The sequence below is a fragment of the Oncorhynchus mykiss genome, chromosome 9 (assembly GCF_013265735.2).
Source record: "Oncorhynchus mykiss isolate Arlee chromosome 9, USDA_OmykA_1.1, whole genome shotgun sequence".
NCBI classification, from domain to species: Eukaryota; Metazoa; Chordata; class Actinopteri; order Salmoniformes; family Salmonidae; genus Oncorhynchus; species Oncorhynchus mykiss.
In genome coordinates this window covers 62,268,701-62,296,607 of record NC_048573.1, presented here as the reverse complement: position 1 = coordinate 62,296,607, position 27,907 = coordinate 62,268,701, and the positions used below count along the sequence as shown (strand labels likewise).

Here is a 27,907-nt window from a genome sequence, read left to right as displayed (position 1 = left end):
AGAGGGGCAGTAGCAGCTCGGGACAGAGGGCTGGCAGCTGCTCGGGACAGAGGGGCAGCTGCTCGGGACAGAGGGGCAGCTGCTCGGGACAGAGGGACAGCTGCTCGGGACAGAGGGACAGCTGCTCGGGACAGAGGGACAGCTGCTCGGGACAGAGGGGCGGCAGCAGCTTGGGACAGAGGGGCGACAGCTGCTCTGGACAGAGGGGCAGCTGCTCGGGCGGCCCCTGGCTGACTGACGGCACTGGCGGCCCCTGGCTTACTGGCGGCCCCTGGCTGACTAGCGGCACTGGCGGCCCCTGGCTTACTGGCGGCACTGGCGGCCCCTGGCTTACTGGCGGCACTGGCGGCCCCTGGCTGACTGGCGGCACTGGCGGCCCCTGGCTGACTGGCGGCACTGGCGGCCCCTGGCTGACTGGCGGCACTGGCGGCCCCTGGCTGACTGGCGGCACTGGCGGCCCCTGGCTGACTGGCGGCACTGGCGGCCCCTGGCTGACGGGCGGCACTGGCGACCCCTGGCTGACGGGCGGCACTGGCGGCCCCTGGCTGATGGGCGGCACTGGCGGCTCCTGGCTGACGGGCGGCACTGGCGGCTCCTGGCAGACGGGCGGCACTGGCGGCGCTGGGCAGACGGGCGGCACTGGCGGCGCTGGGCAGACGGGCGGCACTGGCGGCGCTGGGCAGACGGGCGGCACTGGCGGCGCTGGGCAGACGGGCGGCACTGGCGGCGCTGGGCAGACGGGCGGCACTGGCGGCGCTGGGCAGACGGGCGGCACTGGCGGCGCTGGGCAGACGGGCGGCACTGGCGGCGCTGGGCAGACGGGCGGCGCTGGCGGCGTTGGGCAGACGGGCGGCGCTGGCGGTGCTGGGCTGAGTAGCTCTCCTAGCGCCGAACAAGCGGGAGACTCCGGCAGCGCTGGAGAGGAGGAAGGCTCTGGTAGCGCCGGAGAGGCGGGAGACTCCGGCAGCGCTGGAGAGGAGAGAGCCCCTGCAAGGATGGGCCGGAGAGACAGCCTGATACGGGGAGCTGCCACCGGAGGGCTGGTGCGTGGAGGTGGTGACGGATAGACCGGGCCGTGCAGGCGCACTGGAGCTCTTGAGCACCGAGCCTGCCCAACCTTACCCGGTTGAATGGTCCCGGTCGCCCTGCCAGTGCGGCGAGGTGGAATAGCCCGCACTGGGCTATGCAGGCGAACCGGGGACACCGTGCGCAAGGCTGGTGCCATGTAAGCCGGCCCAAGGAGACGCACTGGAGACCAGATGCGTAGAGCCGGCTTCATGGCACTTGGCTCGATGCCCACTCTAGCCCGGCCGATACGCGGAGCTGGAATGTACCGCACCGGGCTGTGCACCCGCACTGGGGACACCGTGCGCTCCACAGCATAACACGGTGCCTGCCCGGTCTCTCTAGCCCCCCGGTAACCACAGGAAGTTGGCTCAGGTCTCCTACCTGGCGTAGCCATACTCCCTGTTAGCCCCCCCCCAAGAAATTTTTGGGGCTGACTCCCGGGCTTCCTTGCCAACCGTGTTCCCTCATATCGCCGGCTCCTCTCTCCGGCTGCCTCTGCTCTCCTCGCTGCCTCCACCTGTTCCCATGGAAGGCGATCCTTTCCCGCCAGGATCTCCTCCCATGTGTAGCAACCCTTGCCGTCCAACACATCATCCCAAGTCCATTCCTCCTTGTGCCGCTGTTGCCCGTTACCACGCCGCTTGGTCCTGTTGCGGTGGGTGATTCTGTAACGATTCTCCTCTTGTGAAGTAGAGGCGGACCAAAGCGCAGCGTGGTGGTTGTTCATTGTACTTTATTTACGACACTATACAAGAACAAACTAAGAAAAAACAAGAAACGTGAGAACTCAAAACAGTCCTATCCTGTGACACCAAACACAGTGACAGGAACAATCACCCACAAACACACAGTGAAACCCAGGCTACCTAAGTATGATTCTCAATCAGAGACAACTAATGACACCTGCCTCTGATTGAGAACCATACTAGGCCGAAAACATAGAAATGCCCCAAAACATAGAAAAACAAACATAGACTGCCCACCCAACTCACGCCCTGACCATACTAAATAAATACAAAACAACAGAAATAGAGGTCAGAACGTGACAAACAATCATATTTTATGGCACTAAACTATCCCTATTAAAAGTATGTCTTCTCCTCACTACACAAAAGGTCAACTCTCCAAAAAGCAACATAACAAACATACTCAAGACTATACAAAGTGAAACAATTATTAGTAAAGTAGACTACAAAATAAAAGTCAACCCACCAGAGTGCGGTCCAACCTTCCAAATATCTTCATTTTCAAACCTTTTAAATGATCCAAGAGCATTGGACATGTAAATAGGCAAACACAAATAAAACAGAAAAAATATCTAATCTAATCAAATGCTCATTGAATAGGCATCTCTGTGGAGTTACAAGTGTCAGTTAAGTCCTCTCTGATGTCTGAACGATGAAAAATGCTCGGACCGCCAGAGTCCTGCATCGTGCCTAATTCCCCTACGCAGGCATGTGGATAAATGCGCGTAGCCAACTGCTTGCTGCTGTGTGAGGCTTTGGATTAGAGCTTATTATCATACAGCTGCCAATTTATTTGCGGCACGTCGAACTTAGACTGAAGTCGCTCTTGACCCAGAGACTGGCAGAGTGTTAAAGTAACACCAGAATCCACGTTGCGCTGTTTGGACACTTTTACAACTCCTCAAACCTCGGACCCCGTGCACGTTCTGCAGAAGGGGAAAACCAATTGGCAACCAGTTCAGTTAATCAAGCAATCACCACTGAGAAGCTATGAGCCTATTTGCCATGTAGCCGAACAAAGAGTAAACAACCTGAATGCAAGCCACTATAGAACAGCTGTCAGTAGCAGCACATTTACCATTTAGCCTAGCCTACACAATTATGCACGTATACATTTCCAGTTGCCATCAATAATAAAAATCCTTACCATAAACATGTAGATGCCCATAGAGTAAGCTCACACATGTTATGAAGAAGGGAAGCAAATATTTTCTACTCTATGATATTAGGTTACTCATACTGTTACAAGGCCCTTCATTACTAATGATCTGGCATTATAGAGAAGAAATGACTAGCAGTAAATCATATTTTTTCCCCCAACGCAGTCAGCTAGCCTACCATGTTCAAAACAAACAGACACCAAATAGCATACAACACATTTACATTAAACTACTTTAACTAACTTATTTACTGTTAGAGCTTTGTTTTGTCCCCTAACTTGGGCACCCTAAACTTAGCCTATATGAGCAGATTCTCATCAGGATCCTGGCCAGCAGCAGGGAAGTTTAGCTAGAGGAGGACTGGGAGCTGTGGAATGTGAAAGGACATCACAGCAGCAGCCTGTGAGATAGTCAAACACAGACTCATATATTCATGGCTCTGGTCAGACCCATTTCAACAATTATTTGTGGGATCAGATAACTCCAAATGAATCTTACTATTTACAGGTGCAATCCCATTTGTGTTTTATTTGATAAGTAAATTATTGAAATTAGACTATATTTAATTCCATCAATTGCACAATTAGAAAGTATGTTGCAATCCATGCTGGTGAAAACAGTGAATTCCAGAAGCCATGTTCCTCAGAGGGAAGAGGCCATAGGCCACTGAGTACAGAGCTGTGAGGGGTTAACGATGAGGTTTTGCTCTGATTCTTAGAAGTTGTAGAACAATTCTAGAACATATTTATTTCACTTTGAGAGGGAACACGTCATCGTAGCAGTTTTCAATATCAAAGCCCTGGGTCAGAGCCATGCTACATGGGTCTCAGACACTCTGCAGGTTTTCATCTGGACAGACAGCAAGGCCCATTATTGACGTATCCTGCCATTGCCCCTCCCTTGGATATTGGATAGAGACAGACTGCTTGACTGAAATGTTGAGTGTGCAAGATATTAAAATCATCATTCTCATCATGAGCACTATCTCAGTATCCCTTAGTTAGGAATCTGTTGTTCCCTTTTCACAAAAACAATATTCCTATCTCTCTGAAATGTCAACGGAGCACTGAGCGAATACCAAGCTTTTTATTTTCAAAATCTTTCAAATTTAATTCAGCTCGTGTCATGCTAATGTAGCTTTTTGCGACCCGCGGAAACAAGTTTTAGGACGACGACCACAAAATGTACAATACTCAAACATTGTTAGGAGAAACCTGCACCGTTATGTCAGAGCTCGGTGGTTATTATCAGATGTATTAGGTTATGAAATCGGACTTTTTGGATATAATGTTAATGATATGTTAGAGAAAGACCCCACTGAATGATTCAGAACATGAAGAATCATATGTGTCTTGGTACAATGTATTTTATAATATAAGGAAGTGAAATTCCCTCACCAAAGCGCGCTTTCACCCACTGTGGGTGGACACCCGAGACTACACTAAACTAGACTAAACAGACTAGGAAGGAAAGTTCTGATTCATCACCCACCTGGTGAATGGAGACATGGCTGCCCCTCACTCTCTGCCAAATGGACCCTGGCCAGGACAAGACAGTTGGTGGCACTGATTAGCCAGTCTGTCTGCAGCGACATACTACACCCCTATTGTCTGCAACCAGCCAGGATCTTCTTGTCCCATTATGCCTGAGGTGTCATCTGCCATTAATTAGCCTTACCAGCCTTAGCCCCACACACAACACAACAGCCTGCCTGTCCTAATCCTGAACCCACCTGGTTCATTTAGCTCTCCCTACTCTGTTGCCATGGGAAACAGTTACCATGGAACCGAGCCCATCTGAGTTATCAGACACAGCAGAACACGGGAGAAAAATAACTCCCACATTCTCATTCCCCTAACCACCCATTATAAATCACAGTCCTGCAAAAAGCTGCTAATGCGTGTGATAGCTTAAAATATGTATTACATTTTATATCTGAAATCTGAATATTCAAGTGCTGAAAATTAATTAGGCCTATTTATTTTTTGTGACCAAAATGTTATTTTGTATTTAGCCTAATTCAATAACAAGCTGATGCTAGAGGAACAGTAGCCTAGAATGCTGTGATTGTACTAGAGGTCGACCGATTAGGATTTTTCAACGCCGATACCGATTATTGGAGGACCATAAAAGCCGATACCGATTAAACGCCCAATTTTTTAAATGTTTTTATTTGTAATAACGACAATTACAACATTACTGAATGAACACTTATTTTAACTTAATATAATACATCAATAAAATCAATTTAGCCTCAAGTAAATAATGAAGCATGTTCAATTTGGTTTAAATAATGCAAAAACAAAGTGTTGGAGAAGAAAGTAAAAGTGCAATATATTCCATGTAAAATATGTGCCATGTAAGAAAGCTAACGTTTCAGTTACTTGCTCAGAATATGAGAACATATGAAAGCTGGTGGTTCCTTTTAACATGAGTCTTCATTATTCACAGGTAAGAAGTTTTAGGTTGTAGTTATTATAGGAATTATAGGACTGTTTCCCTCTATACCATTTGTATTTCATTAACCTTTGACTATTGGATGTTCTTATAGGCACTTTAGTATTGCCAGTGTAACAGTATAGCTTCCGTCCCTCTCCTCGCTCCTCCCTGGGCTCGAACCAGCAACACAACGACAATTATCGCGCGCTAACTAGCTAGCCATTTCACTTCGGTTACACGAGCCTCATCTCCGGAGTTGATAGGCTTGAAGTCATAAACAGCGCAATGCTTGACGCACAACGAAGAGCTGCTGGCAAAACACACGAAAGTGCTGTTTGAATGAATGTTTACGCGCCTGCTTCTGCCTACTACCGCTCAGTCAGATACTTGTATGCTCAGCCAGATTATATGCAACGCAGGACACGGTAGATAATATCTAGTAATATCATCAACCATGTGTAGTTAACTAGTGATTATGATTGATTGTTTTTTATAAGATAAGTTAATGCTAGCTAGCAACTTACCTTGGCTTACTGCAGTCGCATAACAGGCAGCCTCCTTGTGGAGTGCAACGAGAAAGAGGCAGGTCGTTATTGCGTTGGACTAGTTAAGTTGCAAGATTGGATCCCCCGAGCTGACAAGGTGAAAATCTGTCGTTCTGCCCCTGAACAAGGCAGTTAACCCACTGTTCCAAGGCCGTCATTGAAAATAAGAATGTGTTCTTAACTGACTTGCCTAGTTAAATAAAGATTAAATAAAGGTGTAAAAAAAAACATAAAACATCGCAAATCGGCACCCAAAAATACCGATTTCCGATTGTTATGAAAACTTGAAATCGGCCCTAATTAATCGGCCATTCCGATTAATCGGTCGACCTCTAGATTGTACGGTAGTGGTGTAGAGCCAGAGTGATGCATGGTGGTTACAAACTACATAGGCAAAATTGTCTCCTCCATTAAAACCAGTGTTAAAAATGAATAAAACCTCTCAGGGACTTGACATGTACATGCTCTCTCTGCTCTGTGTACCAGAGAGGTCATAGCGGTGTAAATGTCACACAGTGGCAGCACTTTATTCTCCTCTCTGCTTGTACTATGTCATTGTCTCATGAATGTTTACACAAGGGTTAATTCTCATGTTCAAATGTGACAAGGACAAACAAACCCCTGAGATATTTCACACTTTCAGAGCAGAGTATGACTTTTACAAGGGAACACAGAAAATGTAGGCTAGACTGCTGCCCGTTGTTGTAAGACCTCTAATGATTTATCTTTTTTTTTTAGCTGAGATATAAGATGATGCTTGAAGTGGTGTGATAAGAAACACATTTCCCAATACTATGAGATTGAGAACCAATATCCGGTCCATCAATAAGATTATTTGCCTCAGGGAATCTACAAAACACACAGAGAACCATTCAGCAGAAAACTTCTGAACAAAAGAGACCAGAACCAGAGCGACCCAGTTCAGAACAAACTAAATGCTATACTATCTGATGCTATGCCTATAGCAGTCATACAAAGCTCTGTGGTTCTGATTGCTTCATATACACTACTCAGTGTGCTGTAGTAGGTGTCTGCAGCCCCACACACTAGAGCTTAAGATAACTTCAAAGAGGTTGGCTAATGTGCTCCAATGGCACATCTGAGCTGTTCTGTACGTCTGCATGTGTCTCTCACAAGAAGCAGACAACAGACATGTGAAGTATAACATGTACTCACCTGCATGAGGGTCTGGGAGAGCAGATTGCAGCATTGTTGGAGAAACAGAGAGAGAGAGAGAGCAGCATTATAACATGCAAGAGGGCATTGCAGACCAGGGGGGGGGGGGGGGGGGGGGGGGGGGGGGGGGGGTGAAGCTGCAATAATCTCCTTCTCATCTCATCTGACTCTGGAAGCCAGCAACCACATTCCATCCACAGTTTTTATGCAAGTAAAGTCATACTGTATTAAAATAAATCACAACAGCTGTGATGGAAACAGGAAGTTTCAGTAGAATTTATAAATGGCGACAGATCATTTGTTTGTTCGACATGGTGGGATCTTTTGGTGTCGGTAAAATTAATTATGTGAGAAATGGCGGTGGAAATGTATTATTGATATAATAACCATGATATGGAAGTAAACTTGGAGTCACAAGTCAGAAAACTCAGAAATTAGGCTACAGATTAAATCAATTATGATCATTGCAATAAATGTTGAGGGTCTTGTTCTGGTGACATGATGATCGATGCTTGACTGCCGTTTGACAACTAAAAATATTCTCACTCTTATCCATAACCTCAACATGTAGACTATCCACACAGCCTACCTGCACTGTCTCTGCAAACTGTTGGCTGGAACGCATGTACCAAAACCAGAGTTGGCACATTTGCTATTTAACACAACAGTTATAGGTAGAGTTGAAAAAGGCGATGGGCACAAATTGAACATTTGATTTATATTCGATACATGAAAACGTAAGCGAAAAAGTACATTTTGTGGCCACTACCTCAGTTTGGTGGAAACATACCACTGTTTTTTAGAATATTCACATGAAAATCTAGATGTAAACCTAGCTACTATCTCTGATATTTGAGCTCTTCTTTAAAATGACCAGCCCTATAAAAGCATAGCCTACATTTAACTTGTGATCAGATGCTGACATAATTTTCACAGGCATCAAACTAACACAAACTACCACTTGCCAGTGGAATGTGTTAGTTTGATGCTTGTGTTTAGAAGCACTGGGGCATAAACAGATCAATAACTGCTGGGCTCACACCCATTCTGCACTCTCCTGTTGGTCTGTCTGCAGACTATGGGCAGTAGCCTGGTGTGAGTGGGGTTTCCAGGGCTGCTTGCCTGGTGGTCTGCAGGCAGATGGACAGATGGCTACTGATCCTTCCTGAGGTAAATTAGTATTGCTCCTGGGGCTCTGGACCCTGAGACTGGACCCTATAGTGTCTCATTCATATGGAGATCATGAGGAACTCAGGAAGTCCCAGTCAACAGGCCAGGGATTATACATTCACAACCAGGACAGGACTAGCCTGGTCCCAGATCTGTTTGGGCTGTCTTCCCTACGGTCATTGTTGTAGGAGTTGGCAGGACAGCACAAACAGACATGGACAGACAGGACAGACTTCCTGAGTGTTGAGGAACTATTGCCTTCTGTGTTTGTTTCCCACATTTGACATGTCATGAAATGGAAAGTTCTTAATAAGAGTTCAACAAAAATGACACTCTTGAAATCAATTTTATTTAGATTTTTCCTCAAATGTAGCTGTCTGTTTGCTGTCAGTTTCACATCAAACTGACAGCAAACAGTCACAGCAAACAGACAGGTACATTTGCCAGTAAATATAGCATTGCACAGGGGACCTGCATCTGAGACCAAAATGATCTGTGAAAACACTAAAATAACATCAGAGACTATGACAGAGAGAACACACATTTCAATTGTCAGCATTTTACTGGATTAGCTCAGTGATTAGCTAGCCTAGCATATACCAAAAGTGCTGAGCATTGTTATTTACAGTAGACACAACTGAGATCATTAGCCTCTTTAAAGCACTTCATTCCACCTGATTCATTCACCTGATTAAATCAATGACCGGCCTTTCTGAGGCAGACTAATCAAAACGCTCACCAGTCTCCTTCCTAATCCCCCAGTCATAGCAGAAGACAGTCAGAGCCAGGTGGTGGAGTCACTGGACTGGAGGGAGCTCTGACGTGTAATGTGTGCCTTAAAACACAGCCAAACTCCCAGCCCAACCCCAGTACAGACATGGCCAACTCACAGAAGACTAGCCCAGACGTAGTCCCCTACACCTCTTCCATCATTATCAAGCCATACATGTATGGTGCATGGCAACGATAGAGGAGTCATGGCTATGGCACATCCAGTATGGCAGTGTTTCCCCAATCCAGTTCTCCAGTACCCCCAACAGCACACATTTTTGTTGTATCCCCAAATAAACTCACCTGATTCAACTAATTTAGGGCTTGATGATTAGTTGACAAATTGAATCAGGTGTGCTTATCTGAAGCTACAACATAATTGTGTGCTTTTGGGGGTACTGAAGGACTGGAGTTGGGAGCCACTGCAGTATGGAACCAGAGGGGTATACTATAAATTAGGATCAATGAGTTAGCCCGCTAACTTTGACAAGCAAACATAAATAACTACTGATCTTCTGGTTCGTCATAAAAGTGAAACTTAGATATGTGTTCTTGTTTGTTGAATCAATTAGATCGTGCCCATTTCAAGCTTATTTTTTGGCTAACGCCTTGATCCTGTTTTTTAGTATACCCAACAGGCCAGCAAAGCCAGTCCCAGACCCAGACCTCGCCAACTTCCAGAGGAAAGGGAGAAATGTGAAATAGCTGCTTGCTTACCCTCTGCTGTATGGTGGCGTGCTTGTGTTCCATATCCCTCTTCTCCATGGCCGAGTCAATCACCAACTGATCCAACTGGAAGAAAAAAAAAACACACTCAGATGAGGTTGGTCACACAGCTCAGATGTGTGAGTAGAGAAGAGCTTAAGCCAAAAATATCCATGGAAGCGCTTCATTTTAAGCATGGGCAATTCCAACATAGCAGTCAGATTGATTCAAGAGGGATGCTCAGCAATTGACTAGAGCACTTGGAACTACCAGAGCCCAAACGCAATGACGTGAGAGGTCAATGTTTTGTAATGAAGCACTGACTCAGGTCTGTTTCACTATTCAGCATACTGTACATGTATTCCACCTGACGGGATACTATACTGCTGAAGTCTTTCACTAACACTGTACCTGCTACGTCAACCACCCAGCACATTCAGGGATTTTTTAAACAGATAACGTCAGAAGTTTCCCATAGTCAAATCCGAAGGCTAATGCACTGTTATGTAAACAGACAGCACAGCAGCGGACAGCGCATCCATTGGTGATGCAACTCTGCCTGGGTCGATGGTTCTGATTGGAAATAATCTAATACCAATCAGGACGCAGGGTTTAGGGGCTAACAGCACAGCAGTAGGCTGGCTGTGGCTCTGGATGAGGGTGGTGAGGGAGGTGGTGAAGCTCACCTCAGCAGCCAGCTTCTTCATGTAGGGGTCAATCTCATCCAGCAGGTTGTAGCCCTGCTGAAAGAGGGAGTACTGGGCATGCATGAAGGACAGCATCTGCAGGGGAGAGACAGACAGGATAATATAAGCAATAAATTATTGGTGTGTTTTTAAAAACAACAAAACACTCACTCTACAGCACAGTACTCTATAGTGATGGATCAGACGTTAAGGGCACTTACAGCATCTAGGATCTCAAACTTCTTCTTGGCTTGAAGGACGTTGATCTGCAAGAGGGGAAGAGGTCATTAACAGTCTTATCTGATACTACTGTGCATTGAAACATCTCCCTCTTGTGGACAATAGATACATCTCACTGTTGTCAGTATAGTGACCAACAATATACAACATTTGTGTCCTTCAGTCCTGCCTGTCTCTTTGTTGTATGTTATGAACTAAATCACATGAAATCAACATGATACTGTGATGCTCTATATATCAACTAATCATGGCCATCATGTTGGCATTTTTTTGGGATAAAACAAATAATTCAGACATTCAGCTCATTGGTTATCTTAAAGAACGATGCAAACCTAAATGAGATATTGCGCGACATTTGAGAGGTCTCTAGAATAAATCTTCAGACACACCCGTGACCTTCTCTGCCTTCTGCCACTTTCAATTAAACCAAACAGGGTCACACAGACACACACACACTCCAAATTAGAGCAGAGAGGACGTTAGTGCCGGCAGACACAATACATACTGCACACAGAGGAAGCTACAGCGATCACACCACATCAGTCACTCTGTTCCCAGAGGCAAATTTAGTAACTGTCCGGAGACAGAGGAGACAACATGTGGGCATGCCAAGCTATAACAATGCTGAGATATTCTATATTCTATTCTATTCTATTCTAGACCTACAGGATCCAAAGGGATCTAAGTCCATGTATTACTCTGGTTATGTTGTCTGTCTCACCTGAAGTACGTAGTCGAGGGCCAGGTGTCTGAAGCACTTCCTGGTGATACTGAGTGTTCCGGTGGCCTCCTCCACCTCGTGGGGCTTGTTCCTGGGAGCCTGGGCGTTCTTCACCTGGGCTATCTCCATGTCCTCACGCATGCGGTCAAATTGCTTCTTGGTCTCCTTGAACTTACGGACATCCCTGAGAATGAGAAATTGGGGATGACAGCGAGATTGGGTTTAACAAGGGACACTTCATGTGATTCCTTTAGTTGTACCTGACCAGATAACAGGGGTAAGTGGAACACATGGTTGGGAATGACAATACTGTCTGTGGTTGACAGATTCACCAAGGACTGGTATGTTGAATACGTGGTTGGGAATGACAATACTGTCTGTGGTTGACAGATTCACCAAGGACTGGTATGTTGAATACGTGGTTGGGAATGACAATACTGTCTGTGGTTGACAGATTCACCAAGGACTGGTATGTTGAATACGTGGTTGGGAATGACAATACTGTCTGTGGTTGACAGACTCACCAAGGACTGGTATGTTGAATACGTGGTTGGGAATGACAATACTGCCTGTGGTTGACAGATTCACCAATGACTGGTATGTTGAATACGTGGTTGGGAATGACAATACTGCCTGTGGTTGACAGATTCACCAATGACTGGTATGTTGAATACGTGGTTGGGAATGACAATACTGTCTGTGGTTGACAGATTCACCAAGGACTGGTATGTTGAATACGTGGTTGGGAATGACAATACTGTCTGTGGTTGACAGATTCACCAAGGACTGGTATGTTGAATACGTGGTTGGGAATGACAATACTGTCTGTGGTTGACAGATTCACCAAGGACTGGTATGTTGAATACGTGGTTGGGAATGACAATACTGTCTGTGGTTGACAGATTCACCAAGGACTGGTATGTTGAATACGTGGTTGGGAATGACAATACTGCCTGTGGTTGACAGATTCACCAAGGACTGGTATGTTGAATACGTGGTTGGGAATGACAATACTGCCTGTGGTTAACAGATTCACCAAGGACTGGTATGTTGAATACGTGGTTGGGAATGACAATACTGCCTGTGGTTGACAGATTCACCAAGGACTGGTATGTTGAATACGTGGTTGGGAATGACAATACTGCCTGTGGTTGGACCATTCACCAAGGAGAATTAAGTTTGTTAGAGACGCGTGTTCCTTATTCTCCCTTCCAGTTCACCCCAGCTTTTCCCGGGAGGTTAAGACAGAAACAGGACCAGGGCCATGACCCCTGACTTTTCCCAGGTAAAAGGTCCTGAGACTGGGGATAGTCTGTCTGCTTCACACCTATGATGTTGTCCACCAACACCATAAATCAGTAAAGCTTCCAGGCCAAACAAGGAGACGTTGGGTGTGTGAGAAATGGTCTCAAGCTACATAGTTATATAGGAGAGACAGCATGAGACAACGTTGTTTTAAACTTACTCTTTCACAAAGTTGTGCAGCTGCTGCTTCACAGATCTCTGGGCTTGATCAAACAGAATCTGAAACACAAAAGGAGTTTCCATTAGCATGTGTTGGTCACAAATGTGGAGGTAGAGGTTTTGAGCATGTATGTAACTTATTTTGTGCCCACAAATGTAGATCCTGAGAGGTTTCTGATTTTACAGTGCTGTTGATCATCCTTCAGTAACATACAATCTCAACCAACAGGGGGCGATACAGGACTGGATTTATAACATTAATTCTAAAATTAATTCAATGCAAATACAAATTGAGATCACCCTTTCCACGCATACAAGTATTGTGAAACGAATAACACACGTGCTGACAAACACACTCACATACACTACACCCCAGATCCTCTCTTTCATTCAAAATCCCCCCCTTTCCTCTCTTATTCTAAGGACATTCACAGCGATTGCTGTTTTTCATTTTTACAATCATAATAGTTCATTTAATCACAATTCAGCTTTCACATCAATACATGCCATGCTGCGGCTGCAGTAAAATAGGTTACTGGGGCAGGGAGAGAGGGAGGGAGAAAGGGAGCGAGAGAGGGAAAGGGGGGGGAGGAAGAGAGCGAGAGAGGGAAAGGGAGCGAGAGAGGGAGGGGAGGAAGGGAGCGACAGAGGGATGGGAGGAAGGGAGCGAGCGAGAGAGGGAGTGGAGTAAGAGAGAGTGAGCGGAGGGGAGGAAGGGAGCGAGAGAGGGAGGGGGAGGAAGGGAGCAAGAAAGGGAGGGAGGAAGGGAGCGAGCGAGAGAGAGAGGGAGTGGAGTAAGAGAGAGTGAGCGGAGGGGAGGAAGGGAGCGAGAGAGGGAGGGGAGGAAGAGAGAGAGGGGAGAGAGGGAGAGAGAGAGAGAGAGGGGAGGGGAGGAAGGGAGCGAGAGAGGGAGTGGAGGAAGAGAGAGAGGGAGAGAGAGAGAGGGAAGGTCGCGAGAGGGAGAGGGAGGGGATGAAGGGCGCAAGAGGGGGAGAGAGAGGAGGAAGGGACCGAGAGAGGAAAAGGGAGGGGAGGAAGGGCGCGAGAGAGAGGGGAGGAGGGGGGCGAGAGAGGGAAAGGGAGGGGAGGAAGACAGTGAGAGAGTGAAGAGAGGCTTTGGGTACAAATGTGGCGGCACTACTGAATCTTTACCACAGCTACAGAACAGTACATGGTGAAGAGAGCAAATGGTTCTTTTCTGGTTTTGCCCATAACACAATTGAATTTGATGTCCGTGTTTAGCGAGTAGCAGGGTTAGGTCAGAGGTAGGGTGGATGGTGGCCCATCCTCTCTCTGATTGAGGGACAAAGTGATTGGCAGCTGGGAGATTGGCTGTGTCCAGATTAGAAAGCAGATTTGGGATGAATTTTAGGAGTGGGTTGACCAAAGTAAACCCTCAACCACATACAGTAACTACGGCACATGATTTGAACACAGCATTGAGTGATCTTAGTACACGGAAAATAACATACCTGTGGATCAACATACAATTACAATGACGTCACAAGATAATTTTATTAAGACTTTTAGACCACATACGTCAGCAAGGCAAACCTAACACCACCACGAGCCATGTCATTTTCATCAATTAACACCAGAAGTTGTAACCACAATGCTACAGAGTACTGGTGTAAACCACAAGGTATTTACACTGTTTTATTACTCTATAAACTTCACTGGGTCCAAAGAAGGCAAGAGAGAGAGAAGGAGAAAGAGAGAGAAGGAGAAAGAGAGAGAAGGAGAAAGAGAGAGGAGAAAGAGAGAGAAGGAGAAAGAGAGTGAGAAAACGAGAGAGAGCAGAGAGAGAAGGAGAAAGAGAGAGGAGAAAGAGAGAGAAGGAGAAAGAGAGAGAGTGAGAGAAACAGATAGTGAGATAATGAGAGAGAGCAGAGAAAGAAGGAGAGAAAGCGGTAGAGAGACAGAGGGAGGAGTGCACCAGAACAGTCCTTCCTGTTGGAAGTGTAGTGTGTTTCTCCCATCAGGTCAGGATCTAGCACCCCACTTGATTAGCAAATGAGGGAATTCCTTTTTTTTACACGAGACTTTGCCTCATCCAACCAGCCATAAATATGCTAATCAGAGAGTTAGGCCTCTGCTTTTTGTGCTTCTGACCCTTCTAAAGGTTTGTAGGATCGCTCTCAAATGAAGCGGTGTCTTAGGAGGCGGGTGCCGAGTTTGGCAAGGCAGAGGGAAAACACTAAACAGCAACATCTCTCTCTGTCGCTGTGTGTGGCGATTATTCTGCTTTGTCTCATCTAAGATCATAATCCACAAAACAGCAAGTGAGAATTGAAATCTTGTGCAACCAAGAAATCTCCCAGACACGTGGATAATTCAAATCCAATCAACAAGGCCTGTAGGGCCTGGACATAAACACTAGTGGTTGACAAGAGTGGACACCCTCATGGGATGTCCATCTGACATGTTGATGAATAGCCTGGGGGAGGATTGAAGTGACTGCTTGCTCTGCGTCAGTAACCCACAGAGTTTTAACTAGAGAGGTTTGTAGTTAACATACCTCCAGGTTGCTCACTGTGTGTGTGTGTGTGTGTAGACTAGACACAGAAAAGTGCTGAGGGGTTTCCTAGCCCAGCCTGGCTCAGCTCAGCGGTAGGGTTGTGTTGAGCAGCCTGGCTCAACGGTTGTGTTGAGCAGCCTGGCTCAACGGTAGGGTTGTGTTGAGCAGCCTGGCTCAGCTCAGCGGTAGGGTTGTGTTGAGCAGCCTGGGGCATTCCCGGGCTGCTTTGCGGCAACAGCAGCCTGTGGTGACAGCAGTCTGTGTGTAGCTTCTTTGTGGTGACAGCAGTCTGTGTGTAGCTGCTTTGTGGTGAAAGCAGTCTGTGTGTAGCTGCTTTGTGGTGACAGCAGCCTGTGGTGACAGCAGCCTGTGGTGACAGCAGCCTGTGTGTAGCTGCTTTGTGGTGACAGCAGCCTGTGTGTAGCTGCTTTGTGGTGACAGCAGCCTGAGATGACAGAAGCCTGTGGTGACAGCAGCCTGTGTGTAGCTGCTTTGTGGTGACAGCAGCCTGAGATGACAGCAGCCTGTGTGTAGCTGCTTTATGGTGACAGCAGCCTGTGTGTAGCTGCTTTGTGGTGACAGCAGCCTGAGATGACAGAAGCCTGTGGTGACAGCAGCCTGTGTGTAGCGGCTTTGTGGTGACAGCAGCCTGTGTGTAGCTGCTTTGTGGTGACAGCAGCCTGAGATGACAGCAGCCTGTGTGTAGCTGCTTTATGGTGACAGCAGCCTGTGTGTAGCTGCTTTGTGGTGACAGCAGCCTGAGATGACAGAAGCCTGTGGTGACAGCAGCCTGTGTGTAGCTGCTTTGTGGTGACAGCAGCCTGTGTGTAGCTGCTTTGTGGTGACAGCAGCCTGAGATGACAGCAGCCTGTGTGTAGCTGCTTTATGGTGACAGCAGCCTGTGTGTGTGGAGGCAGAGCGGCTGGAGATAAATTGTCTTAATAGGCCAAGATGACACAGGTGCTCCCTGTGTGAGGAAAGAGAGACTGTCGTCTGCCGACTGGGGAGAGGTTCACTGATCCATCTACCAAGACAGAAACAGGGGTGGTGGATAGAGTTTCTATGGACTTTATACTGATAACAAGTTCAAACAGGTGCCATTAATACAGGTAACGAGTGGAGGACAGAGGAGCCTTTATTTTTCTCATGTGATTTTCTGGATTTTTTTCCCCATTTTGTCTGTCATAGTTGAAGTGTACCTATGATGAAAATTACAGGCCTCTCTCATCTTTTTAAGTGGGAGAACTTGCACAATTGGTGGCTGACTAAATACTTTTTTGCCCCACTGTATGTTCTCATGTTCTGAGCAAGGAACTCAAACGTTATTTTTATTTATCTATTATATTAAGTTTTTTAAAAAGTGTTAATTCAGTATTGTTGTAATTGTCATTATTACAAATATATATATATATAAAAATTGGCCGATTTAATCGGTATCAGCTTTTCTCGGTCCTCCAATAATCGGTATCGGCGTTGAAAAACCATAATCGGTCAACCTCTAGTATAAACTAACCATAACACTAACTCTCTGCATGGAAAGGTTGCAGGAATGCTTTTGGTGTAATGCTAGAATCCCACTGTCTCCTCTCATCCATCAACAGTTACCATGCCCAAGAGACCAGGGGCCTCGTTTAGAAACTTTGCGTACGCACAAAATATACCCCAAAACATATTTTCAGAAATGGCGCATGCAGATATTTAGTGTTAAATTTATGCAAAGTTGATAAATGAGGCCTCAGATCTTGTCATCCCACTTGAGAATTCTACTAACGCAGAGAATCCAATCTAAATGTAGCAGAATCCCCCTCCCCTGGACCAGGATCTAGAGAATCCCTCCTGGCTGATCCTTACAGGGAACGTGAAGGGGTGCTTTGGGGGTGCTTTGTCTACAGGGGTGCTTTGTCTACAGCTGCCAGCTTCACAGCTCTGGATGGTCACATTTGCTGTACCCCTGCTGATTATCCAGGGAATGTGTGCAAATAAATACTGGTAAGTAACTGTTTAATTACATTAAGACTTGGCAATAAGCCCGCACCTCCCACAGTCTCTTTCCCAGCCCCCCCCCCAGTCTCTCCCCCCCAGTCTCTGCCCCACCAGTCTCCACTTCAGTCCTGTCGATGTTAATGAGACTTTTCCTATAGTACACGATCAGCATCCTGTAGTCCACGATCAGGTTGAAAAGTGGTGGAATTGACCTTCAAGAAAGTGTGCTGATTTGCAGATGGTCATAGTTACGCGACCACAGAGAGTCAGGACAGCCATCAAATAACCGAGAAAAAGAGACATTGAATGATTTGTGAATGAAATGTTGCTGCATGTTGAATCATTTAAAGCCAGGTCAGACTGACCCCCCAGGCTTGTGTTAGAGGGAATAGGAGACCCTTGCGAGGCCTAAATGCCGGTCCATGTTAGCATTTCAAGATGTGATGAAATCACTGTGCTCAGTGCTGCCTGGTCCCTATGGACATACAGTATCTGGACTAGAGTATGTGGGGACAGTTTGGGGAAGAGAGGGGGGGGAGACTTACCATGTGGTAGTTGACTATTTCCTGGAGGCTCTCCCCACACTTCTCCAGGCACTCCTGCAAGGAAAACAAGACACAATAGCTTCAGAATATTGTATTACAGCATATTAACAAGATTAGAGACCGAGAGATCCAGTTCACTTTGCTAATGCTGCTATGCCAAGTCCAAGAGCTACAAAAAAATACAAGAGTGCACATTTTGATTAATTTTATTGATGAAAGTAGCTAATTTACATACACAAATAGTCAAATTAAGTTTAAATTGGTCCATTTTACTGGTTGACACTAACATTTGTAGTAAAAAAGAGGATTGTTTCCCCCATATTGTACAACATTAAGAGAACAAAACTAAGGGAAACATCACTGGAGGCCAGGCTCTTTTATATTTGTACAATGAAAAATGACAAATAAGAGCATAATTGATCCTCAGAATTAGACATAAGGGTAAACCTATTGGGAAGCCAAGCACTAGCAGTCCTTAATGTTGGTGGACAATCAGCTCTGGAAAGTACTGGAGACGCTGGTCTTGAAAGCCTGGCCAAGACGTACTGTAGTAAGTCCCCACTCCAGGCCTGATTCCTCCTCTGACACTGACTAATCCATTAGTAGAGTATTCAGGTTTACACACAGACTTACTCAGGCATGCGGTCAGAGAGCAGGAAAGCACCAACCACTCCCAAGACTAAGCATTAAGTAGAGAGCCCATGACATTCAACCAAATGTTTTATAAACGCAGCAAAAAAAGAAACGTCCCTTTTTCAGGACCCTGTTTTTCAAAGATAATTTGTAAAAATCCAAATAACTTCACAGATCTTCATTGTAAAGGGTTTAAACACTGTTTCCCATGCCTGTTCAATGAACCATAAACAATTAATGAACATGCACCTGTGGAACGGTTGTTAAGACACTAACAGCTTACAGACGGTAGACAATTAAGGTCACAGTTATGAAAACTTAGGACACTAAAGAAGCCATTCTACTGTCTCTGGAAAAAACACCAAAAGAAAGATGCCCAGGGTCCCTGCTCATCTGCGTGAACATGCCTTAGGCATACTGCAGGGAGACATGAGGACTGCAGATGTGGCCAGGGCAATAAATTGCTATGTCCGTACTGTGATACGCCTAAGACAGCGCTACAAGGGGACAGGACGGACGGCTGATCGTCCTCGCAGTGGCAGACCACGTGTAACAACACCTGCACAGGATCGGTACATTCGAACATCACACCTGCAGGACAGGTACAGGATGGCAACAACAACTGAGTTACACCAGGAACGCACAATCCCTCCATCAGTGCTCAGACTGTCCACAATAGGCTGAGAGAGGCTGGACTGAGGGCTTGTAGGCCTGTTGTAAGGCAGGCCCTCACCAGACATCACCGACAACAACGTCGCCTATGGGCACAAACCCACCGTCGCTGGACCAGACAGGACTGGCAAAAAGTGCTCTTCACTGACGAGTCGCAGTTTTGTCTCACTGGGCGTGGCGATCGGATTTGCGTTTATCGTCGAAGGAATGAGCGTTAGGAGGACATCCTCCTCCCTCATGTGGTACCCTTCCTGCAGGCTCATCCTGACATGACCCTCCAGCATGACAATGCCACCAGCCATAATGCTCATTCTATGCGTGATTTCCTACAAGACAGGAATGTCAGTGTTCTGCCATGGCCAGCGAAGAGCCTCAATCCCATTGAGCACGTCTGGGACCTGTTGGATCGGAGGGTGAGGGCTAGGGCCATTCCCCCCAGAAATGTCCGGGAACTTGCAGGTGCCTCGGTGGAAGAGCGGGGTAACATCTCACAGCAAGAACTGGTACATCGAGTGCAGTCCGTGAGGGGGAGATGCACTGTAGTACTTAATGCAGCTGGTGGCCACACCAGATACTGACTGTCACTTTTGATTTTGACCCCCCCCCCTTTGTTACTGGGACACATTATTCAATTTCTGTAGTCACATGTCTGTGGAACTTGTTCAGTTTATGTCTCAGTTGTTGAATCTTGTATGATCATACAAATATTTACACGTTACATTTTCTGAAAATAAACGCAGTTGACAGTGAGTTTCTTTGTTTGCTGAGTTTAGTAGTATGTACATAGGGAGACAAGTTATGTGATGAGCCTTAAATATCCAGAAAACATAGATGTACCGTTATGTGTAGTATGTGATAGATATTCAGTCAGTGTGTACAATAACAAGGTTATGAGGCTGTAACCTAACCAATAGATGAGTGTTGAATAGACTTGAAATTTATTCTGGATCCAACTGAACCTCACCGAGATCATCTCATCCTTCTTGCATTGTTGGGACAGGTCCCGGATTCCATTCACAAAGAGTTTGTTGGCACTGACATACGCCTTCCCTGCCTCGATCATCCCACTGCATAGCTTCACCAGCTAGGGGAGGAGAAAAGAGAGAGAAAGACAGAGAGAATGAGTGAGTGTGTGGGGGTAAGTAGAGGAAAGTAGGGTCTGTATACAGAACATCAAATTATATATCTCGCTACATACAAGTCGATTCCATTCTTAAATACTGTGTACAGTAGAGGGACTTTCTCTGGCTTGTAAATGGACTGGTGAGATAACCTTGAAATGGGCCGTCCATGTGATTATATCACTGATGCTCTTGCAGCATACCATATTTTTCCCACAGCAAATACCTGCATCATATTCCCACCTAACCCTTTTCTGCATTTAAAAACATGCTCACCACACTTGGTGATTACGTCCTACGGTTGGTTGCATGTTGGTTTTAGCCCCCTCCATGATCATACTGTATCACCCACGGTAATGTGTGGTGTGGTGGAGAACATTCTCACATGTTAACCTGTGACATAAGAATGCAACTAAACACGCATGTCACTACTGAGGGGGAAATGTGGTCCAGGACTGGAGAATTAAAACCAGAGTGTTTAACTGTGAAGACTTGTTGGTTATAACCACAAAGATACATCTATCAACTGATGTATCTACTCTATGGTTTAGCATAGGCCAGGATCTACTGTAACTGCCCAAATACTCTTCCAATCCACACACTGACGAATACACAGAAAGATCACAAGTCACATTACTACACTGAACAAAAATATAAACGCAACATGCAACAATTTCAAAGATTTACAGTTCATATGAGGAACTCAGTCAATTTACATAAATAAATGATGCCCTTATCTATGGATTTCATATGACTGGGAATACAGATATGCATCTGTTGGTCACAGATAGGGTAAAAAAAAAACAGTCCGTATCTGGTATTGTCACACCCTGATCAGTTTCACCTGTCCTTGTGCTTGTCGTCACCCATCTTCCCCATTATCCCCTTGGTATTTATACCTGTGTTTTCTGTCTGTCTGTGCCAGTTCGTCTTGTTTGCCAAGTCAACCAGCAGTTTTCTCTCAGCTCCTGTTTTTTTCCCCCAGTCTCTCTTTTTCTCATCCTCCTGGTTTTGATCCTTGTCTGTCCTGACTCTGAGCCCGCCTGCCTGACCACTCTGCCTGCCCCTGACCTCGAGCCTGCCTGACGCCCTGTACCGTTTTGGACTCTGCCCTGGCTATGAACTCTTGCCTGTCCCCGACCTGCCTTTTGTCTATCCATTGGATTCTAATATATAGCAGAACTCAAACCATCTGCCTCCTGTGTCTGCGTCTGGGTCTCGCCTTATGTCGTTATAGGTATGGATCTGATCACGGTATCTCTGTGATCAGATTGCCATCGATAAAATGCAATTGTGTTCATTGTCCGTAGCTTATGGCTGCCCATACCATAACCCCACCGCCACCATGGGGCACTCTGTTCACAATGATGACATCAGCAAGCTGCTCGCCCACACGACGCCATACAAGCCATCTTCCCGGTACAGTTGAAACCGGGAGCATCCATGAAGAGCACACTTCTCCAGCGTGCCAGTGGCTATCGAAGGTGAGCATTTGCCAACTAAAGTCAGTTATGATGCTGAACTGCTGTCAGGTCAAGCCCCTGGTAGGATGTTGAGGATGCAGATGAGCTTCCCCAAGATGGTTTCTGACAGTTTGTGCAAATACTATTGGGTTGTGCAAACCCACAGTTTCATCAGCTGTCCGGGTGGCTGGTCTCAGACGATCCCGCAGGTAAAGAAGCCGGATGTGGAGGGCACGTGTAGTTACACGTGGTCTGAGGTTGTGAGGCCGGTTGGACGTACTGCCAAATTCTCTAAAACGACATTGGTAAAGAAATGAATGTTCAATTCTCTGGCAACGGCTGTCACGCCCAGACCTGAGATATCTTTGTTTTCTTTATCTTTTGGTTAGGTCAGGGTGTGACTAGGGTGGGTATGCTAGTTTTTGTATTGGGTTTTTGTATTGTCTAGGGTTTTTGTGTGTCTAGAGTTTTGTAGGTCTAGGGGTTTTTGTATATCTATGTTGGCCTTATATGGTTCCCAATCAGAGACAGCTGTTTATCGTTGTCTCTGATTGGGGATCACATTTAGGTAGCCATTTCCCTTTGGTGTTTGTGGGATCTTGTTCTATGTTTAGTTGCCTGTCTGCACTATTCGTATAGCTTCACGTTTCGTTTGTGCTTGTTTGTTTTGTTTTGCTGAGTTTCAGTTTTATTAAAAACATGTGGAGCTCTACTCACGCTGCGCCTTGGTCTCATCTTTATACGGACCAAGCAGCATGGCCAGGAGGAGCAGACATCATGGACATGGGACGAGATTTTGGATGGTAAAGGATACTGGACGTGGGAGGAAATCATGACTGGAAAGGATTGCCTACCATGGAAGCAGATGGAGATAGCGCAGGAGGAACGACGACGATACGAGGGGACACAGCTAGCACAGAAGCCCGAGAGGCAGCTCCCAAATTTTTTTGGGGGGGGAGGCACACAGGGAGATTGGCTGAGTCAGGTTGGAGACCTGAGCCAACTCCTCATGCTTACCGTGGGGAGCGTGTGACTTGTCAGACACCGTGTTACGCAGTGATGCGCACAATGTCTCCAGTTCGTATTCATAGCCCGGTGCGCTCTATTCCAGCTCCTCACATTGGCCAGGCTAGAATGGGCATCCAGCCAGAACGGATGGTGCCGGCTCAGCGCTCCTGGTCTCCAGTACACCTCCTTGGACCAGGATATCCTGCGCCGGCTCTGCGCACTGTGTTTCCAGTGCGTCTTCACAGCCCAGTGCGTCCTGTGCCAGCGCCTGCATTTGCAGGGCGAAAATAGGATGGATTGTGCCAGCTCTACGCTGCAGACCTCCAGTGCGCATCCACAGTCCAGTACGTCCTGTGCCTGCTCCCCGCACTCGCGCTGTGCGTGTCTTCAGCCCGGTGCCACCTGTACCGGTCCCACGCACCAGTCCTCTAGTGCGCCTCCACAGTCCAGTACGTCCTGTGCCTCTTCCCCGCACTCGCCCTGAGGTGCATGTCTTCAGCCCGGTGCCACCTGTACCGGTCCCACGCACCAGGCCTCCAGTGTGCCTCCACAGTCCAGTACGTCCTGTGCCTGCTCCCTGCACTCGCCCTGAGGTGTGTGTCTTCAGCCCGGTGCCACCTGTACCGGTCCCACGCACCATGCCTCCTGTGCGCCACCACAGTCCAGAGCTTCCGGCGACGGTCCCCAGTCCAGAGCTTCCGGCGACGGTCCCCAGTCCAGAGCTTCCGGCGACGGTCCCCAGTCCAGAGCTTCCGGCGACGGTCCCCAGTCCAGAGCTTCCGGCGACAGTTCCCAGTCCAGAGCTTCCGGCAACGGTCCCCAGTCCAGAGCTTCCGGCGACAGTTCCCAGTCCAGAGCTTCCGGCGACGGATCCCAGTCCAGAGCTTCCGGCGACGGTTCCCAGTCCAGAGCTTCCGGCGACGGTCCCCGGTCCGGAACCTCCAACGACGGTCCCCAGTCCTGGGTCTCCGGCGACGGTTCCCAGTCCGGGGCCTCCGGCGATGATCCACGGTCCAGATATACAAAGGCGGAGGGATCAGCGTAAGGAGGGGGGGCTGCGTCCAGAACCGGAGCCGCCACCGAGGGTAGATGCCCACCCGGACCCTCCCCTATAGGTTCAGGTTTGCGGCCGGGAACAGTGTGTGCAAGTACAAATTAATTACTTAAAAATGATACAATGTGATTTTCTGGATTTTTGTTTTAGATTCCGTCTCTCACAGTTGAAGTGTACCTATGATAAAAATTACAGACCTCTACATGCTTTGTAAGTAGGAAAACCTGCAAAATTGTCAGTGTATCAAATACTTGTCACACTGTTTAAATGCTGACAACTGAACTTTTGACATGTAGCCTAATATATGGTTCACTACAATGTTTGTTGTTTCTTTCTACATTCGCAAGACATTGAATCAACACCAGCCTCTCTCACTCTCACTCTGCTCGAGATACTCTTCTCAAGAAAAGTGCCATTTCCTAACAGCTGCTAGCCAGATTCAACTCAGGGCTAGCCAACCAACCCTATCCTCTCATGTTAATCACTCAAAGCCCTGTAGAACTGGGAGTGAACTGGACATGGGCTGCCAGTGTTTTATGTTGAGAGGAGAGTCCTACCACAGGACTAGTGGTTTGATAGTTGGGTTCATGTTGGTGTACAGCAATGCCCTTCTTCTGTGTATTGTGGCAGTACACTAGTGGTTTGACAGTCATGTTGGTGTACGGTAATGCCCTTTGTATTGTGATAGTACACTAGTGGTTTGGGCTTCTGGTGAGAGTTAACATTGTTGAGGCAAATTCAAACCCATATGAGTAACTTGGATATAACACTTGATATATGGTTCTCATGTATGTTTATTACTCAACAGTTAATACCAGAAGATGTAAGCTACAGTATGTATGAACTATATGCTAACCACTATATCATGACACCTGACGAGCCAAATAGCCTTTTACCCTCACATACTGTCAAACAGAAACATTATGCACTTTTCACTGTCCTTGCTCATTTGGAGCCCACTGCAGGATACCAACAGTGATGTTAGTGAAGCAGCAGACTAACCTCCCCGACACATAATTCAAGGTCAAACAGAACAGATGGACTCGTGACATCATGAGCATTAACACAAAGCATCAGGCTCCCTCGTTTAGAGGATAACCCAGAGCATCAGGCTCCCTCATTTAGAGAATTACCCAAAGCATCAGGCTCCCTCGTTTAGAGAATTACCCAAAGCATCAGGCTCCCTCGTTTAGAGAATTACCCAAAGCATCAGGCTCCCTCGTTTAGAGGATAACCCAAAGCATCAGGCTCCCTCATTTAGAGAATAACCCAAAGCATCAGGCTCCCTCATTTTGAGAGTATCACCCAAAGCATCAGGCTCCCTCATTAGAGAATTACCCAAAGCATCAGGCTCCCTCATTAGAGAATTACCCAAAGCATCAGGCTCCCTCGTTTAGAGAATTACCCAAAGCATCAGGCTCCCTTGTTTAGAGAATAACCCAAAGCACCAGGCTCCTTCGTTTAGAGAATAACCCAAAGCATCAGGCTCCCTCATTAGAGAATAATCCAAAGCATCAGACTCCCTCGTTAGAGAATAACCCAAAGCATCAGGCTCCCTCATTAGAGAATAACCCAAAGTATCAGGCTCCCTCGTTAGAGGGTAACCCAAAGCATCATGCTCCCTCGTTAGAGGGTAACCCAAAGCATCATGCTCCCTCGTTAGAGGGTAACCCAAAGCATCATGCTCCCTCGTTTAGAGGATAACCCAAAGCATCAGGCTCCCTCATTTATAGAATAACCCAAAGCATCAGGCTCCCTCATTTTGAGAGTATCACCCAAAGCATCAGGCTCCCTCATTAGAGAATTACCCAAAGCATCAGGCTCCCTCATTAGAGAATTACCCAAAGCATCAGGCTCCCTCGTTTAGAGAATTACCCAAAGCATCAGGCTCCCTCGTTTAGAGAATAACCCAAAGCACCAGGCTCCCTCGTTTAGAGAATTACCCAAAGCATCAGGCTCCCTCATTAGAGGGTAACCCAAAGCATCATGCTCCCTCGTTAGAGGGTAACCCAAAGCATCATGCTCCCTCGTTAGAGGGTAACCAAAAGCATCATGCTCCCTCGTTAGAGGGTAACCCAAAGCAAAATGCTCCCTCGTTAGAGGGTAACCCAAAGCATCATGCTCCCTCGTTAGAGGGTAACCCAGTGCTTTGAAAGCCAGTCTAATGCATTCTAATGCTGTCAGTCCTCTTCCCTCCCCCCCCCCGCCCCGCGACGTCACGTTTAGTCCACACAAACCTGAGCTGCTGAAACATTAAGCAAGTAATCTGAGTGAGATTATGCTTTCCTTTTTAGTTGCACCCAGTACTCAGTGGTTTAACAAAGACAAATTTACAACAAGCACACAGTGTTATACTGATGGGCGAAAATGTACAATAGTAGGATTCTCCAACCTGTCTAATGGTCCTACTCAGATTGTCTAGATTGGAGGGCTGCATGCCACTTTGTTAATCAGTGTGTGTGTGTAAACTGGGCACTCTAGGCAGTAGTGTAGCAGGTTAAGAGGTTTTAGCTACTATCACCATCATCCTTTAATCCTATCATATACAGTCCTGTATGTCTCTAATCTCATTTAATTAACAGTGCAGTAGGAGATGGGATGTACTGTAAATTAAAAATAACTTAAATATGCTGCAATGGATGTATCACATGCTTTCTATCAAAATAAAACCTATGAGCACTAGAAGCCAACACTTAGCAGGACAACAGTGGTTTAGTTAAGCAATAAGGCACAAGGAAGTGTGGTATATGGCCAACGCAGAGTGCCTGCATACAGCACTTAGCCGTTGTGACATGTTGGCCATATACCACTAGAACCTGAGGTGCCTTATTGCTATTATAAACTGGTTACCAACGTAATTAGAGTAGTTTTGTCATACCTGTGATACAGTCTGATATACCACAGCTGTCAACCAATCAGCATTCAGGGCTCGAACCAGCCAGTTTATAATATGGCTTATACTACAGGGATAATAGGTATGTAGGATATCTGAAAAGGCTTCCTGTGGATTGCTAAAAAGATAAGAGATATTAAAAATATAAAAAAGATTTCTTACCTTGTCTAGTTTAGCTTCAATCTCTACCACCTCCGTCTCCACTTCATCAATGTTTGCCCTGCAAGATAAAAAACAGGACTTCATTAGTACAGTAACATTGTATGTATCGTCATTTTTTCGCTATATACACACACACCACATATTTCCCATGTCCTTGGAAAGAGTGGGGGGGTTACATAAATCTTAGGCTGGCAGTGAGGTTCTTGGATCCGAACACAGACATGTTCAAGCCGAGACATACAGGCTGGTTTGGGATTACTCTGGGGAGTGTTAACTGGCTAAATGAACAAGAGATGCTGGCTGGGAACAATTTAACTCTGACATGAGAGTGACGATGTTCTGTAGAGCTGTGGTACAGTCGCACCCCAAAAACCCCTCATCTAGTCACCGCCACCACCACACCCTAGAGCATATGGGAACCTCTGCCATGCTGTGAAAGAGTGCCCTATCCTAGCCACAGCCCACTCCTAGCCCACACCACTGTTTATACATGCTTCAGCTGTGGGTGTGCACTGGGGCAGCTTCCTCAGATGGCTTGGAGACCACATCACAGGGTGAGATGACTGATATAGGGAGGGATCGGGGAGGAGGGCTGTAATGTAATCATAACAGCTCAGTGAAACAGATCTACAGTATATCTGCTACTTTCTCACTGTCTGCCCTGTGGGACTGGGAAGGTTTTTACTTGACTGGAGTCAGTCAGTGTAAATCAGAAAACACATCATAGCTTCTTCTTCCCTCTTAGCTCTCTGTGTATGTATCTCCATATTAGCAGCGAGCAGCATTAAGTCCCTTGCACGTTTTCCATTAGAACAAGAGGAGATAGAGAGAGCACTGCAGCACTCTCTCTCTCTGTGATGAAAGTAATTGTGTCATATATCGGCCATGAGTCGCTACCAGGCCTGCTCCATCTCTCTCCCTTTCTTCCCGTCTTTCTCTCTCCCTCTTCTCACCCCATCTTTTT

General features: G+C 46.7%; 1 protein-coding gene across 3 annotated transcripts in view; it reads right to left on the bottom strand.

Moving 5' to 3' along the window:
- LOC110532593 (arf-GAP with coiled-coil, ANK repeat and PH domain-containing protein 3) overlaps positions 1 to 27,907 on the bottom strand; it is a 97,900-nt gene that overhangs the window by 27,076 nt on the left and 42,917 nt on the right. For all 3 annotated transcript variants that reach the window (XM_036988610.1, XM_036988611.1, XM_036988612.1), the window contains exons 2-10: positions 26,944 to 27,001; positions 20,207 to 20,326; positions 17,938 to 17,991; positions 12,893 to 12,951; positions 11,428 to 11,611; positions 10,688 to 10,732; positions 10,467 to 10,562; positions 9,793 to 9,867; positions 7,135 to 7,146 (exon numbers count right to left, since the gene is read on the bottom strand). In XM_036988610.1, coding sequence (XP_036844505.1) covers positions 7,135 to 7,146; positions 9,793 to 9,867; positions 10,467 to 10,562; positions 10,688 to 10,732; positions 11,428 to 11,611; positions 12,893 to 12,951; positions 17,938 to 17,991; positions 20,207 to 20,326; positions 26,944 to 27,001 — 703 coding nt within the window. The remainder of the gene's footprint in view (positions 1 to 7,134; positions 7,147 to 9,792; positions 9,868 to 10,466; positions 10,563 to 10,687; positions 10,733 to 11,427; positions 11,612 to 12,892; positions 12,952 to 17,937; positions 17,992 to 20,206; positions 20,327 to 26,943; positions 27,002 to 27,907) is intronic.